The following is an 18,350-nucleotide window of genomic DNA, read 5'->3' as shown; positions in this document are numbered from 1 at the left end:
TTCTCAAGGGAACAAGGAGTGGACAATAATTGGTCAGTGACAACTATATCCCAAGAAGGAACAAAATAAATGCATTGAGCCAAAGGGCAGTCCTTAACCATGACATTTTTATAATACACAAAGTGAATGATTGATTTCTCCTTAGGACACGAATATGATCTAACTACACTCTGGGGCTCAAAGCCTCTCTTACAATTCTGCTTTTTCACAGAACCGAGAGGCTCACATACCACAATTAAATTCAAATCTTCTCCAGACACAATATTTTTACATCAAAATGCTTATTTTTCATCTTGATATCGACCTTTACCTCCCCAAACCTTACCGATGTCAGGGCACGACTAACGAGTAGCAACATGCAACTTTAGCCAAAGCTAAATGTTCCTCAACTGCAGATGCTGGAGATCTAATACAAAAAGACCATAAAGTACTGAAGTAGAATTAGGTCATTCGGCCCATAGATTCTGCTCCACCATCCAACCACGGCTGATACGTTTTGCAACCCCATTCTACTGCTTTTACTTTGTAACCCTTGATCCCATTACAAATCAATAACTGATTAAAAACTGTCAATGCCGCAGAAACTCGCCAGGTCCAATTTCAAAGAAGAGTTATATTTGACTTGAAACATTAACTCAAGTTTCTTACTCCACAGATACTGCTGGACCAGCAGAGTTTCCCCAGCACTTCTGTTGTTAAAATCGGCATCAAGACAGCATAGATTGGAGTTTAAATTGGAGACCTTCCTAGGTATGTATTGGCTCAATACCAGGTTATACTATGCAATTACCCACTAAGATAAAATAAACTTGCATTATTGTAGCACCTTCCACATTTGTAAAGCATCTTAAAATACTTTTGCAAACAATTAATTACCTCTGAAGTGTTGTCACTGTTGTTATGCAGTCAAACAATGGCAGATTTCTACAACTAGCCCTAAGATAAATGACAGCTTCACTTGTTTACAATTGTATTTGTTGAGGAATTAATGTTGGTCACAGAGTATGCAGAAACACTGCAGTTGTTTTTCAAATGCTGCCATATTTAAATAAATATCTACCTGAATATACAGGATGAGATTAATTTAAGGTAGCATCTTTGGCAATGCGGCAATGCCTCAGAACAATAGTAAAGTAGTATCCTAGATTTTGCAGTCATATAATTTGAAGCAGGAATTGTATCCACATCCTTCCGTTTCTGAAGCACGGTCTGCTTGCACTGAGCCAAACTAACGCACAACACTTTATCAAATTAATATCTGCTGTATGAGAAGATTGGTGTGCTACTTGGTTATAGTGACAAAGTCCATCCTTTGGACTACTGAATGTCCAATAATTAGTTTTGTCATTGATGTTTAAAATTCAAGCTCTACTGTATAGAATCAGTGTACATGAATTCTACTGTTAACAACATCAATTAAAGAATTACATTTCTTTAAATGATAAGATTATATAAAAAGGTTAACCTGGGCTTCAGAGAAAGGGCTAACTGAAATATTGTTTTCAACAAGAATAGCTGCAATTTCAGTCTCAAGGTCACCAGCTCTTCCAAGAACCTTCACAAAGTGTCCATTGGGATAAAGAGAAGTGGAATCCCAGGAATCAATGCGTACAATAATTCGACAATCCTGTGTAATTGGGAAAATAAAAAAAATTAAGCCTTTTTTTGAGTATTGCAATACTTCAATATTGATAAATATGTACAAGTACAGTGCCTACAAGACAGAGTAGCAATTCTCTTTAGTGCACTTCACTCCAGATACATACTTGATTCAACCAACAGAATATAATTCTACATTTCCACAGCTGCAGGGTGGCAATTGAATAGAGTTGGAACAAAGAAAGAAAACAAATAAAACAGAAATCAAGAAAAAAACTAAACAATAACAATCTCCTTGATACAAAAATAGATTCTGAAAGGATAAGGATCCAAGAGACGCTATCGTGCCAAATATCTTACAACATACCTCATCTGAAAAGGCAATTCTGAAAAATTAAAAAGTCCAATGGAAATAAGTTACAATGATCCACTCTATAAGAGTATAAGATCATACTGTTTTCAACAAGTTATTAAATTTCTACGTGCTTTTCAAAGAGAATTGCTGGGCATGCTTATGTAGAAAACTAATATGCAGGTGCAGTAAGCAATTAGGAAGACAAATGGTAAGCTGACTTTATTGCAAGAGGTCTGGAGTAGAGGAAGAAAGAAATCTTGTTACAATTGCGCAAAGATTTTTGTGAGATCACAACTGGAGTATTGTGTACAGTTTCGGTCTCCATATCCAAAAAAAACTTGCAATTGAGACCATATAGGAAGTCTCCCTAATTTGTCCCTGGGATGATTGCCTTGTTATACAATGAAAGTCAGGATGTGGAGGTACTGGTGTTGGAGTGGAGTGGACAAAGTCAGAAGTCATACAACACTAAGTTATAGTCCAACAGGTTTAATTGAAATCACAAGCTTTCAGAATGAATACTTCAACTGAAGAAGGAGCTATACTCTGAAAGCTTATTATGTCAAATAAACATATTGTACTATAATCTGGACTATAAACTCCCCCTCCCACTCCACCAAGGACATGCAGGTCCTTGGACTCCTCCATTGCCAGACCATAACAACACGACGGTTGGAGGAAGAGCGCCTCATCTTCCGCCTAGGAACCCTCCAACCACAAGAACTCAGATTTCTCCAGTTTCCTCATTTCCCCTCCCCTCACCTTGTCTCAGTCAAATCTCTCAAACTCAGCACTGCCTTCCTAACCTGCAATCTTCTTCCTGACCTCTCCGCCCCCACCCAACTCCGGCCTATCACCCTCACCTTGACCTCCTTCCACCTATTGCATCTCCAACGCCCCTCCCCCAAGTCCCTCCTCCCTACCTTTTATCTTAGCCTGCTGGACACACTTTCCTCATTCTTGAAGGGTTATGCCCGAAACGTCGATTCTCCTGTTCCTTGGATGCTGCCTGACCTGCTGTGCTTTTCCATCTACACATTTTCAGCTCTGATCTCCAGCATCTGCAGTTCTCACTTTCTCCTATAATCTGGAGTCCTGTGACTTCTGACTTTGCCTACAGTGAAAGGCTGAGCAAATTTGGTCTATATTCTCTGGAATTTAGAAGAATGAGAGGCTTCTCGCTCAAATATTCAACATTCTGAAGGAGTTTCATCAGGAAGGCATTGAAATATCGCTTCTGCTGATCAGGGAATTTAAAATGTGACAGCAGTCTTAACAGACAGGGCTAACTACTTTGGACTGAGATGAGGAGAGATTACTCAGATAGCTGTAAGTCTTTGGAATTGTCTTCTGCAGAGGATTGTGGATTCTCCAAAGTTGAATATATTTAAGGCTGGAGAAAGTGAGGTCTGCAGATGCTGGAGATCAGAGCTGAAAATGTGTTGCTGGAAAAGCGCAGCAGGTCAGGCAGCATCCAAGAAACAGGAGATTTGACGTTTCGGGCATAAGACCTTCATCAGATTCCTGATGAAGGGCTTATGCCCGAAACGTCGAATCTCCTGTTCCTTGGATGCTGCCTGACCTGCTGCGCTTTTCCAACAACACATTTTCAGCTCTATATTTAAGGCTGGGATAGACAATTTTTTTTTGTCTCTCTGGAAATATAAAGGATATGGATGCAGGCTTGCTTGCTAAACTGCAAGGTTCATTTTCACATGTTTCATCACCATACTAGGTAACATCTTCAGTGAGCCTCTGGACGAAGCACTGCTAATGTTTCCTATTTTCTATTTATATGTTTGGGTTTCCTTAGGTTGACGACGCCATTTCCTGTGGTGATATAATTTCCAATGGTGATGTCATTTCCGATTATACCTTTCAGCTCAGCTAGCAAATCTACATCCAGAACCTCAACCTGAGCTACAAATCTTCTCAAAACTTGCTAAGATAAGGATATAGTGAACAGGAAAATGGAGTTGAAACCCAAAATCAACAATAATCATATTTTTGGCAAAGCAGGCTGAATAAGTAATGTGGTCTACATCTGCTCCCTATTTCTCATGTTCTTGTTGAAATTCTTGGGAATGACTAGGTGCACAGACTGGCCAAGAGGAAATGGGAAATGTACATAAGGTCTAGGCAACTAAGAACAGAACAAGCTGTGAAGGAATATCAGGACAGTATGACCAATCTTAAACCAGGAATCAAGCAGGCTAAAAGGGGTCATGAAATAACTTGAGCGAGCAGAATTAAGGAAAATACCAAGGCCTTTGATTTATATATAAGAAGCAAGAGGGTAACTAGAGAAAGGGTTGGTCCATTGAAGGATAAGATAGGAAGGTTCTGTGTTGAACCTGAGCGAATAGGTGAGATTCTCAATGATTACTTTGCATCAGTGTTCACATGATGAATCTTGAAGTTAGAGGTAAAAGTTTGTTTACTCTGGATCATGTTGACATAAGGAGGGAAGATGTGTTGGGTAGGCTAAAGGATGTTAAGATGACTAGGTGCACAGGACTGGATGGGATCTATCCCAGGATGCTGAGGGAGACGAGAGAGGAAATAGCTGGGGCCCTGACAGATATCTTTGTAGCATCCTTAAATACAGGTGAAGTGCCGGAGGATGGGAGGGTTTCTCATGTTGTCTCCTGCACAAGGGTAGTAGAGATATTCCAGGTAACTACAGACCAGTGAGCCTCATATGTCAGTGGTGGGAAAGCTGCTAAAGAGGGCACTGAGGGATAAAATCTATTTATATTTGGAAAAGAACAGGTTTATCAGTGATAGGCATCATGGATTTGTGCAGGGTAGTTCGTGCCTTACCAACTTAATAGAGTTCTTTGAGGAAGTGACCAAGTTGATAGACGAAGGAAGGGCTGTAGATGTCATATACATGGACTTTAGTAAGGCATTTGAGAAGGTTCCCCATAGTAAACTAATGGAGAAAGTAAAGTCACATGGTATGTAGGGTATTCTAGCTAGGTGGATAAAGAACTGATTGAGCAACAGGAGACAGAGAGTAGTAGTTGAAGGGAGTTTCTCGAAATGGAGAAACATGACCAGTGGTTTTCCACAGGGATCAGTGCTGGGGCCACTGTTGTTTGTGATATACATAAATGATCTGGAAGAGGGCAATGTTGGTCTGATCAGTAAGTTTGCAGATGACACGAAGATTGGTGGAGTAGCAGAAAGCATAGAAAGAATACAGGAGAATATAGATAGACTGGAGAGCTGGGCGGAGAAATGGCAGATGGAGTTCAACCCAGGAAAATGTGAGGTGATGCATTTTGGGAAGTCTAATTCTAGAGCGAACTATGCTGTGAATGGAAGGGCCTAGGGAATAATTGATGAGCAGAGAGATCTGGGAGTTCAGGTCCATTGTATCCTGAAGGTGGCTGCACAGGTGGATAGAGTGGTCAAGAAAGCATATAGTATGCTTGCCTTCATCGGGTGGGGTATTGAGTGTAAGAGCTGGCAGGTCATGTTAAATTGTACAAGACTGATTCAGCCACATTTAGAATACTGTGTACAATTCTGGTCGCCACATTACCAAAAGGATGTAGACGCTTTGGAGAGGGTGCAGAGGAGGTTTACGAGGATGTTGCCTGGTATGGAAGGTGCTAGCTATGAAGAGAGGTTGAATAGTTTAGGATTGTTTTCATTAGAAAAAAGAAGATTGAGGGGGGACCTGATCGAGGTCTACAAAATCATGAAGGGTATAGACAGGGTGGATAGAGATAAGCTTTTTTCCAGGGTGAGGGATTCAATAATGAGAGATCATGCATTCAAATGCGAGGTGAGAAATTTAAGGGGGATACATGCGGAAAGTACTTTACACAGGGGGTGATAGGTGTCTGGAACGCATTGCCAGCAGAGGTAGTAGAGGCAGGCACGGTAGATTTATTTAAAGTACGTCTGGACAGATGCACGAGTAGGTGGGAAGCAGAGGGATACAGATGCTTAGAAATTGGGCGATAGGTTTAGACATAGGATTTGAATCGGCTCAGGCTTGGAGGGCTGAAGGGCCTGTTCTTGAGCTGTGAATTTTCTTTGTTCTCACAGACATACTCCATAATATGCACGAAGTTCATGAACCTCAATTATCAAGAGTTTTTGCCAGGGGTGCAAGAGTAGCAAATTTATTTATAATTCCCACCTGCAGGGATTCAGCTTGCTGGGTGCTGATCCTTATTCTAGGAATTCTATAATCCCAAGGTGTCACTAGGATCTTCCGAATGTTTTTACCCTGAGATTGTATATCTTCTTTCGGTGGAAAGGATGCAACATAATCTCGCCAGTTCCTCTGAATAATTCCAACCACTTTACCTATAGATGAAAAGGCAATGTTAATTTGAATCTGTTAGCAAAAATGTAGGTGACATTTTCATCTTTTAACACTGTTGTTTTGTTCACATTGGATTACTACTTAAGGAAAATAGCTAGGGGATGAAGTAGTTAGTTGTAAAACTTAGTCAGGGAAATTAGGCACTTGCACTTCTACCATTTTCTCTTCTTACTAATGACTAAAAACCAGAAGGGAAAGATTTAAAAGGGACTAAGGGGCATTTTTTTTTTAACGCAGAGAGTGATGTGTACATGGAATGAGCTGCCAGAAGAAGTGGTAGAGGCTGGTACAAATACAACATTTAAAAGGCATTTGGATGGATATATGAAAAGGAAGAGTTTAGAGGGATATGGGTCAAATGCTGGCAAATAGGACGATTTATTTAGGATATCTGGTCTGTATGAACGATTTGGATCCAAAGGTCTGTTTCTGTGCTGAATATCTCTATGACTCCATAACACAAATTCTTCTGTTGTCCTAGGTTAGCAATACATATTTCTAATAATAACGTATGCTATTCAAAGCAATCATAGCATGTCTTGATTGCCATTCCCTTGAAACATTCAAGGACTGTTTACTGTTTAGATTGTTGAAAAAGGAAACTGGTTTACAGTCAAATGCGAATTGATTAATTGATCAATCGTATCCTACCTGTAGCCATTGGTTCACTTTCAGTTTCTTCAGCTGTCTTCTCCTCAGACTCCTTCTCACATAACACAGAAACTCTTCCCTTCCATTCATTCCTTGGCAGTAATTCGACAGCTACTACATCACCTTGAATGGCACGGTTTCGAGCCTTAGTGCCACAGATGAGGATGTCCATTTCAAGTTCTGGCAGACAACAGCAAACAAACTGGTAGTAACAAATCACCTTTTTGAGAATTTATTTTTAGAGAAAGCCTAGTAAAATTACCTGATTTTTTGTTAGTGAATCCTTGAGTACGAACAAAGGCTTCCAACTGAGATCTGTGTTTGTTGACATTTAAAACACCCTAAGAATATAAAACAAATCCACCATTAATCCTAAAATGTGCAGGTTAGGTGGATTGAGCGCGGGAAATGCAAGGTTACAGGGATAGAGTAGAGGATGGGTTTAGGTGGCATACTCTTCAGAGGTTTGGCGTGGACTTGATGGGTGGAATGGCCTGTTTCCACACCATTGGGATTCTACAGCTATGCAAATTGTTTAAGAGTAGGGTTATGTTAGTTGGCATAATTTTCACTGATTTTCCATACATCTGCTGCATGTTTGGCTGTTACAGACTGATAAAAACGAGGAAACAAAAGTTGGAAAAAGTTTCTGATTCCTAATATTGGGGAACGTTGGCTATGAGCAGAAACAAATAATGACGGAAAGAGTTTCAATGATTCCACCATGTTAAATTACTAAATGGAGTGGACTTCGCTGATTTTGCTGAACATATCATCAATGCTCATGATTTTTAAAAAACATTAAATTTGTTTTAAAACATTCTTCCAAAAAGAACAAATCAATATTCAATTCATTAAGTCTAATCTTCGTTTAGTCCAGGGAAAAAAAAATCAAGAAAAAAATGGTTGCTCCCTTGTATTAAGCACGCTCAATGTGATCAGTTTCTTTGAATAAGTTTTGAGCAGTAGAAAACACAGCATCCAGGCTTAGGCTGAAAAAGAGACAGATAACATTCTTGCCATAGAAAATGACTATCTTTGACAAATAAGAATCTAACTATTTGTCCTTCATGTTCAATGGCACTACCATCACCAAATCCCCCACTACCAAGAAACTGGGGTTACCACTGACCAGAAACTGAACTGGATCAGCCCTGTAAATATGATGGCTACAAATGCAGGTTAGAGGCTAAGAATTCTACAGTGATTAACTCACCTGTCTTCATAATGCCTGCCTCCATCTGCAAGGCACAAGTAGAGAATATGATGAAAGGCATTCCACTTGTTTAGATGTGTGCTGTACCAGCAATACTCAAGAAGCTCAACATGGTTCAGGACGAAGCAACTTGCTCTTTTTTGGCACCACGTATTTGCTTGCTTCATCACTGCAGCACAATGGCTGTTATGCAGCCATCTATAATATGCACAAGCAGTGATCTGCCAAGACTCTCTCAGGAGCACCTTTGAAATCAGTGACCTCTACCAACTAGAAGGACAAGAGCACCAGACAGATGGAAACACCACCTGCAAGTTCCTTCATTTTTGCTGGATCAAAATCCTTGACATCCTTTCCTAATAGAACTGTGGCTGTCCTACTGAGCCAAGAACTACAGTGATTTAAGAGACAGGTCACTACCACCTGCTCAAAGGCAGCTAGGGTTAGGTAATAAATGCTGGCCCAACCAGTGACACCAATATCCCATAAACCAATAAAACAAAATAATTCTGAATCTTGGTATGAAGACACAATGTTTTGTGAAGTTCAAAAGGCACATTCTGTTATCACGTGTCCACGATTGTTGTTTAAGAGACTTTATTTGTAAGCTCACCTGCACATATCTCCCGGATTTGATGCCAGCTTCCAGTATTTCAAGAGGGAGATGTTCTGAATATTCTTTTCTATTCTTTTCCTGATTTTCACTTTCTCTTTCTTTCCGAGACTGAACAATAGAGTCGTACAGTTGATGTACAGCTTCCAAGTCAGGCCAAAAGTTCTCCAAATAACTCTGAAAAGAATGATGGCGATAAGAGCACAGGCTCGTGTTCATTTCCCAAAACTGCAGAATTTCCTTCAAACGTATGTCAATGCACTAATGCCGATAATGCAGAATAGCACAAGAATTCACTTCCAAGATGGACAAGTCCAATCATAAGCTAAGGGTGCTTATAAATGCAGTTTCCAAAATGCACATACATTGTGTTCACAACAAAATGACACTGAATACTGAGGGTGTAAGTGGAATTTTCGGCTTTATTAGTAGCCGTGTCACTAGTGTGTTTAGACTTTGCTCCACACCAGCAATCATCCCAGTGACCTTCTCGGAAATGCCTCCAATGCAATTATATCTTTCCTTAAATAAAGGACCAAAACTTAACACAGTACTCCAGATGTGGTCTCACTAGCATCTTGTAAAGTTGCAACAAGACTTCCCTACACTTAATATTCCAAACCTTTTGAAATAAAGGCCAACATTCCACTAATGTTCCTGATTACCTGCCGCAACTGAGTGCAAGCTTTGTATTTTGTGTACAAGTCACTCCCAAATCCCTGTGTGTTGCAGCTTTCTGCAATTTTGCTCCATTTAAATAATATTCTGTTCTTTTGTTCTCCCTTCCAAAATGAATAACTTCGCACTTTCTTACATTATACTGTATTTGCCAACTTTTTGCTCACTTACTTAATCTATCAATATCTTTCTTCGTGTCATCTTTAAATTTGGCTATCATATTCATTTTCTTCCTCCAAGTCATTTATACTGTAAATAGTTGTGATCCCAGCACTGATCCATGTCAAACTCCACTGGTCACAGGCCACCAAGCTGAAAAAGAACACCTTATTCCCATTTGCAGGGCTAGAAGGATAGAGCAGGAAAATGGGTCTGACTAGACTGTGAAGACATAGACTTGAAGAACCAAGATGTGTAGGTTAGGTGGATTAGCCATGGGAAATGCAGTGTTACACGGATATGCTAGGGGGATGGATCTGGGTGGGATGCTCTTCAGAAGGTTGGTGTGGAATCAATGAGCTAAATGGCCTGCTTCCACACTATGAACCAAATAGCTGTTGCTCAATGATTTGGCACAGAAGTGGGAAATACCTTTCATCACAAAGACTCTATAACTCAACAGAGCAAGCACCAGTGAAATTAAAGACCTCTGCTGGCTACAGCAGAAAATCGAAACCATCCTTTTCAATCTGATCCATTCCCAGTAGTGACACACCTTTTATAAATGATTCTTAAAAACATGTTGCTTAATATGTGACAATCTACAATCTGAGGTATGCTTCCACAATTCTGAAAGTATAATTGGGCCAAGTTGTGTTAAAGGTTTCAGACATTACAAGTCATCTGGAACCTACTGATTGAAGGAAAAATGTTAATCAAAATTCTGCATCCCTCCTTGTTTCCAATTAAGATATTTTCAATAACACAAGTGCCACCTAGGGTGACAATAAAGAATTACCATCAACAGATATATTTCTTTGCAAAGTAGAAAGCAATTCTTAATTCAACCGATTAATAATTGGAAAACATATGTAAAAATGAATGGCAAAATGAGCAGATATGGTAGAGGGGAGCACAGGCATGAAGGATGAGTGCAGAAAGAGAAGCAAGTTAAATGAAGTCAAAGAGACTATTTTTTCTGCAGATTTAGCAGCACTAGTGTTTTCTAGCCCAAGGTTAAGTGTTTTGAGTGACAACTCCTGAAATAAATAGTTTCTGATGTTAGTTATAGAGAATTAATAAGTTGTTTGATGGAAGGTAGGTTGAAATGAATATAAAATTTTGCACCAGACCTGCAAGTTTTTTGCAAAATGTCAAATGTAATCATACTTAGCACCTCCAGAAAGTACAATGAATATAATATTATTAGCATTTACCCAACTCCCAGCTTTGGACCTCATTGAAGTAGTCACCTGAAACATTAATTCTGTTCTCAACTGTACTTAAAAACTTCCCATTCCTTGCCTCTTATAGAGTAAAAGATGTACAGCACTGAAACAAACCCTTCAATCTAACTTATCCACGCCGCCCAGACATTCTCAATTAAACTAGTCCCAGTTGCTATCATTTGGCCCATATCCCTCTAAACCCTTCCTATTTATATACCCATCCAGATGCCTTTTAAATGTTGTAATTGTATCAGCCTCCACTACTTCTTCTGGCAGTTCATTCCCTACATGCACTACCCTTCTTAAATCATTCCCCTCTCACCATAAACCCAAGCTCTTTAGCTTTGGACTCTCCTACCTTGGGGAAAAGGTGTTGACTATTCGCCCTATCCATGCCCCTCATGACTTTATAAAACTTTATAAGGTCATCCCTCAGCCTCCAAAGTTCTAGGGAAAACAGCCCCAGCCTATTCAGCCTTGCCCGATAATTCAAACCCTCCAAACTTGTACATTTTTTTTGAACCCTTTCAAATTTCACAACATCCTTCCTATAGCACGGAGACCAGAATTGCATGCAGTATTCCAAAGGTGGCCGACCCAATGTCTTGTACATCCTCAACATGACCACCCAACTCCTACACTCAATCCAATAACCAATAAAGACAAACATACTAAACGTCTTCTTTACTGTCCTATCTACCTTAGACTCCACTTTCAAGGAACTATTAACCTGCACTCCAAGGTTTCTGTTTGGCAAAAATCCCCAGGACGTTACCATTAAGTGTATAAGTCCTGCCCTGATCTGCTGTCTGAAATGCAGCACCTCACATTTATCTAAATTAAAGTCCATCTGCTACTCCTTGGCCCATCTGATCAAGATCCCAGTGTACTTTGAAGTAACCTTATTCACTGTCCACTATACCTCCAATTTTGGTGTCATCTGCAACGTTACTAACCACACCTCTTATGTTCACATCTAAATTATTTATATAAATGATGAAAAGCAATGGAGCCAGCACCAATCCTTGTGGCACACCTCTGGTTACAGGCCTCCAATCTGAAAACCAACCCTCCACCATCACCCTCTGTTTTCTACCTTCAAGCCAGTTCTGTATCTAAGTGGCTAGTTCTCCCTGTATTCCATGTGATCTAATCTTGTTAACCAGTCTACCATGAGGATCCTTGTTGTTGGCCTTACTGAAGTCAGTATAGATCACATCCACCTCTCTGCCCTCATCAATTCTCTTTGTTATTTCTTCAAAACACTCACTTAAGTTAGTGAGACAAGATTTCCCACGCACAAAGCTATGTTGACTGTTCTTAATCAGTCTTTGCCTTTCCAAATACAAGTAAATCCTGTCCCTCAGGATTCCCTCCAACAACTTGCTCACCACCAATGTCAGGCTCACTGGTCTATAGTTCCCTGACTTTTCCTTACTACCTTTCTGAAATAGTGGCACCACGTTAGCCAACCTCTCGTCTCTGGCATCTCACCAGTGGCTATTGATGATACAAATATCTCAGCAAGGGGCCCAGCAATCACCTCCCTGGCTTCCCACAGAGGTCTAGGGTACATGTGATCAGGTCCCAGGGATTTATTCACCTTTATGCATTTTAAGCTGCCCAGCACCTCCCCCAGTAATATGGACATCTTTCAAGATGTCGCTATTTATTTATCTACATTCTCTAACTTCTATATCCTTCTCCACAGTAAACACTTGATGTAAAGTACTCATTTAGTACCTCCCCCCATCCACTGCGGTTCCAAATAGGTGGCCTTGCTGATCTTTAAGGGGACCTATTCTCTCCATAGTTACCCTTTTGTCCTTAATGTATTTGTAGGTTCTCCTTTGGATTCTCCTTAACCCTATTTGCCAAATTTTTGCTCTCCTGATCTCCCTTTTAAATGTACTCCCTCCTGCTTTTATACTTTTCTCAGGATTCACTCGATCTCTGCTGTCTATACTTGACAGATAGGATAGTGAAGAAGGCGTTTAGTATCCTTTCCTTTATTGGTCAGAGCATAGGAGTTGGGAGGTCATGTTGCAGCTGTAAAGGACGTTGGTTGGGCCACTCTTGGAATATTGCGTGTAATTCTGGTCTCCTTCCTGTCGGAAGGATGTTGTGAAACTTGAAGGGGTTCAGTTCAGATTTACAAGGATGTTGCCAGGGTTTGAATGACTTGAGGGAGGGGCTGCACAGGCTAGGGCTGTTTTCTCTGAAGCGTCAGAGGCTGAGGGGTGACCTTATAGCGATATAGAAGACCATGAGGGGCATGGATAGGGAAAACAGACAAAGTCTTTTCTCTGGGTGGGGGAGTGAGAGGGGAAAGATATAAAAGGGATCTAAGGGGCAAGTTTTTCACACAGAGGGTGGTGCACATATGGAATGAGCTGCCAGAGGAAGTGGTGGAGCCTGGTACATTGCAACATTGAAAAGGCATCTGGATGGGTATATGAATAGGAAGGGTTTAGAGGAATATGGGCCAAGTACCGGCAAATGGGACTAAATTAGGTTGGGATATCTGGTCAGCATGGACGAGTTAGGCTGAATGGTCTATTTCCGTGCTGTACATTTCTATGACTCTATATGCTTCCTTCCGTTTCTTGATCAAAATCTTAATTTCTCTAGTCATTCAGCATTCCCTACACTTACCAGCCTTACCTTTCACCCTAACAAGAACATACCGTCTCTGGTCTCTCATCTCATTTTTAAAGGCTTCCTATTTTCCAGCTGTCCCTTTACCTGCAAACATCCACCCCAATTAACTTTTGAAAGTTCTTACCTAATACCATCAAAATTGGCCTTCCTCCAGTTTAGAACTTTACCTTTACGATTTGGTCTATTCTTCTCCATTACTATTTAAAACTAATAGAATTATGATCACTGGCCCCAAAGTGCTCCCCCACTGACACCTTAATCACCTACCCTGCCTTATTTCCCAAGTGTAGATCAAGTAAGTCTAGTTCTGATGGAGGGTTTTCACCTGAAGCATTGACTTTCCTGCTCCTCAGATGCTGCCTGACCTGCTGTGCTCTTCCAGCTTCACACCTATCAACTTTGACTTCTAGCATCTGCAGTCCTTACTGTCTCCTAGGTCACGTTTTGCACCTTCTTTTGTACCTTGTATTGAATCAGAAAATATTCTGATCACACTTTACAAATTCCTCTCCGTCTAAGCCCTTAGCACTACAGCAGTCCCAGTCTACGTTTGGAATGTTAAAATCCCCTACCATAACCACCCTATTACTCTTACAGATAACTGAGATATCCTTACAATCTCCATTTCCCACTGACTTTTGGGAGGGTCTATAGTACAATTCTAATAAGGTGATCATCCCTTTCTTATTTCTCAGTTCCACCCAAATAACTTCTCTGGATGTATTCCCAGGAATATCCTCCCTAAGTACTGCCCTAATGTTGCTCCTTATCAAAACGTAACAATAAATGCACTTCTTCTTTATTCCTCTTTAATCATCAGCTCAGGAGACATAGAATATCTCAAGAGCAAAGTTGAAAAAAATAAACTTTTATTGAAAACAGTAGTGAAATGGTTAATTGATTGGAGGGACTTTTTTGTAACATCAGTGTAAATAATGATACATAATATTATAAATGGGTAGTGCTACTTGTAGCCTTTATTCATTGTATAGTTTCGGTCATGAATTCCACAAGTTGGGGCCAAGGGAGTGGATAGTATTTTCGATGATAGTTCAATTAAAATTGGACATTGTCAAGAGACTAGATTTGGAGGAATGCAGATTCCAGGGTTGGAGGAGATTAGAATTAGGGAGAGGCCAGACTAAGGAAAATTTGAATACAAAGATTAGAATTTTCAAATTGAGGCATTGCTTAACCAGGAGCCAGTGTGGGTCAGTGAGTACAGGGAGGATAGGTGAATTGGACTTGGTGTGATTAAAGACATAGGCAACACAATTTACAACTCAGGTTACAGAAGCTGGAATGTAAATGGTTTGCAAGGAGTGTTTTGGAAAAGTCGGTGAGTTAACAAAGTCATGTACGAGGGTTCAAGTGGTAGATAAGCTGAGACCTGGTTAGAGTCAAAACGTCTGGCACTGGAAAAGCACAGCTAGTCAGGCAGCATCCATGCAGCAGGAGAGTCAATGTTTAGGTATGATGACTCCTGATGAAGAGCTTATGCTCAAAACATCCACTCTCCTGCTGTTCAGATGCTGCCTGACTGACAGTGCTTTTCCAGTGGTAGGCACTTTGACTCTAATCTCCAGTATCTGCAGTCTTCATCTTTACCCTGAGACAGGGTTAGAGTCAAGTGATGTTACAAAGATGGACACAGACAGTCTTAGTGACTGTATGGCTATGTAATTGGAATTGAATGTAACTGCAAGATTGCAAACTATCTAGTTCAGGCTACAGAGAATTACCAAGGAGAGAGAAGGAGTTAGTAATTTGGGAATGGAATTTGTCATAGCTTCAGAGATTACGGATATTATAATTTTTGGAGATGGCTGATAAGTAAAACGACATTTTTGAAACCGTGGAGGTGATCCAAAAAGAAGACAGTGGTCAGTATAAATGTGGAATCTGATACTTCATGCCAGGATGATATTCTTAAGCAGCAGCACGTTGACAATCACTAGGAGAGTGTCAAGTTCTGAGCCTTCAGGTTACAATATGAGAGCAGATGAAAAGCCATTGTCAATGTAATGGAAAGAGAAATAACTGGAGAACTGGAGAAATAATTGAAAAGATTAAATGTTAGGGCTCTGTTTTCAAGACTGAGATTGATAGGTCTTCACAAACAGAACCAAGATAAATGGGGTGGACAAAGTCAGAAGTCACACAACACCAGGCTATAGTCCAACAGGTTTATTTGCAACCATAAGCTTTCAGAGCGCGGCTCCTTCGTCAGGGGAAGAGTTGATACGTGGTATCTCTAAAGTGATGCATACAGTCAATGGTACCTGTCTCCATGAGGAAGCCTGTCACAAAGCTACATGCCTGCTTCAGATTCCAGAGGAATATCCAGTAAAAAGGAAAGATCCCTAGAAATAAATATCCTTGTTACACTGGACCTCCATTTGAGTTATACAAGTTGGGTAGAAACAGTATGTACCTTTTGCAAATTTTACTATTATTTTTCCTTCTGGGCACTACTTCTCTCTGGAGTGAAACAGTCCCTCACAGAGCTCCCATTGCAACTGAAAGACTGAGCAAATATCACCTATTTCATCCTGGAAGGAGTCCAATACTTTGAGGATGATGGCCATAGTCACCCTCCCAGCCTCCAGGTAGCATCATCCTTCCCTGAGTTGGCTGCTATTTTGTAACAAATATGTAATTGCCACCAGAACTAATACATATCTGGGGCTTTCAGAGACCCCACACCAGCAGGATGTAGATAGGCTAGAGACTTGGTCAGAGAAATAGCAGATGGAGTCTAATTCGGACAAATGCAAGGTGATGCATTTTAGGAGATCTAAGTACAGGAGGGAAGTATATAGTAAATAGTAGAACCCTTAGTAGCATCAACATACAGAGGGATATAGGCAATACAAGTAATAAGGTAGTCAAGAAGGCATACTTGCCTTCATCGATTGGGACGTAAGAGCATAAAAATCGGCAAGTCACATTGCAGTTGTATAGAACTTTATTCTAAATGTGGCCTAACTACTGTATTCAGTTCTGGTCAGCACACTGCTAGAAGGATGTGGAGGCTTTGAAGAGGGTACAGAAATTGCTTACACAGATATTGTCTAGTTTGCAACGTTTGCAACAAGAGGTGAGGCTATACTGGATTTGGTTCTAGGTAATGAACCAGGCCAGGTGTTAGACTTGGAGGTAGGTGAGCACTTCGGGGACAGTGACCACAACTCGGTGACTTTTACTTTAGTGATGGAGAGGGATAAGTGTGCGCCGCAGGGCAAGAGTTATAGCTGGGGGCAGGGAAATTATGATGCAGTGAGGCATGACTTAGGATGTGTGGATTGGAAAAACAGGCTTCAAGAGAAGAACACTAATGAGATGTGGGGATTGTTCAAGGAGCAGCTACTACGTGTCTTCGATAAGTATGTACCAGTCAGGCATGGTAAAGGGCCTTGTGAGGCAGCCGTGGTTTAGTAAAGAATTGGAATCCCTTGTGAAAGGGAAGAAGGCGGCATATGTAAAGATGAGGCGTGAAGGTTCAGTTGGGGCGATAGAGAGTTATAAGGTAGCCAGGAAGAATCTAAAGAGAGAGCTAAGAGAAGCGAGAAGGGGACATGAAAAGTCTTTAGCTGGTAGGATTAGGGAAAACCCAAAGGCTTTCTATAGGTATGTCAGGAATAAAAGGATGACTAGGGTAGGTATCGGTCCAGTCAAGGATAGTAGTGGGAAGTTGTGTGTGGAGGCGGAGGAGATTGGAGAGACACTAAATCAATACTTTTCATCAGTATTCACTCAGGAACAGGACACTGTTGCTGACGTGAATATGGAGTCACAAATGATTAGAATGGATGGCCTGGAAATATGCAGGGAAGAGGTTCTGGGAATATTGGAGAGGATGAAAATAGATAAGTCTCCTGGGCCTGATGGCATTTACCCTAGGATCCTATGGGAAGCTAGGGAGGAGATAGCAGAGCCATTGGCCTGGATTTTTATGTCGTCATTGTCAACGGGAATAGTACCAGAGGACTGGAGGATAGCAAATGTGGTCCCCTTGTTCAAGAAAGGGAGTAGGGATAGCCCTAGTAACTATAGGCCAGTGAGTCTGACTTCAGTGGTGGGCAAAGTCTTAGAGAGAATGGTAAGGGATAAGATTTATGAACATCTGGATAGGAATAACGTGATCAAGGATAGCCAGCATGGTTTTGTGAAGGGCAGGTCGTGCCTCACAAACCTTATTGAGTTCTTTGAGAAGGTGACTAAGGAAGTGGACGAGGGTAAAGCAGTAGATGTTGTGTATATGGATTTTAGTAAGGCGTTCGATAAGGTTCCCCATGGTAGGCTAATGCTAAAACTACGGAGGTATGGCATTGAGGATACATTAGAGGTTTGGATTAGGAATTGGCTGGCTGGAAGGAGACAGAGGGTAGTAGTTGATGGTCTAAGTTCATCTTGGAGTGCAGTTACTATGGGGGCGGCACGGTGGCACAGTGGTTAGCACTGCTGCCTCACAGCGCCTGTAGACCCGGGTTCAATTCCCGACTCAGGCGACTGACTGTGTGGAGTTTGCACGTTCTCCCCGTGTCTGCGTGGGTTTCCTCCGGGTGCTCCGGTTTCCTCCCACAGTCCAAAGATGTGCGGGTCAGGTGAATTGGCCAAGCTAAATTGCCCGTAGTGTTAGGTAAGGGGTAAATGTAGGGGTATGGGTGGGTTGCGCTTCGGCGGGTCGGTGTGGACTTGTTGGGCCGAAGGGCCTGTTTCCACACTGTAAATCTAATCTAATAACTAGCGGTGTACCACAAGGATCTGTTTTGGGACCATTGCTTTTTGTTATCTTTATAAATGATCTAGAGGAAGGGCTTGAAAGCTGGGTAAGCAAGTTT

At 41.1% G+C, this 18,350-nt stretch overlaps 1 protein-coding gene across 3 annotated transcripts in view; it reads right to left on the bottom strand.

Annotated features, from left to right (window-relative positions):
• The window catches only part of dis3l (DIS3 like exosome 3'-5' exoribonuclease), a 56,400-nt gene that overhangs the window by 19,614 nt on the left and 18,436 nt on the right, over nt 1-18,350 (bottom strand). For all 3 annotated transcript variants that reach the window (XM_060852930.1, XM_060852932.1, XM_060852931.1), the window contains 5 exons: nt 8,780-8,956; nt 7,213-7,291; nt 6,951-7,130; nt 6,111-6,280; nt 1,466-1,627 (listed from right to left, as the gene is read on the bottom strand). In XM_060852930.1, coding sequence (XP_060708913.1) covers nt 1,466-1,627; nt 6,111-6,280; nt 6,951-7,130; nt 7,213-7,291; nt 8,780-8,956 — 768 coding nt within the window. The remainder of the gene's footprint in view (nt 1-1,465; nt 1,628-6,110; nt 6,281-6,950; nt 7,131-7,212; nt 7,292-8,779; nt 8,957-18,350) is intronic.

This window comes from Hemiscyllium ocellatum, chromosome 39, assembly GCF_020745735.1.
Source record: "Hemiscyllium ocellatum isolate sHemOce1 chromosome 39, sHemOce1.pat.X.cur, whole genome shotgun sequence".
In the NCBI taxonomy this organism is placed as follows: Eukaryota; Metazoa; Chordata; class Chondrichthyes; order Orectolobiformes; family Hemiscylliidae; genus Hemiscyllium; species Hemiscyllium ocellatum.
The sequence above is the reverse complement of the archived record's forward strand: the minus strand, read 5'-3'. Positions and strand labels throughout refer to the sequence as shown.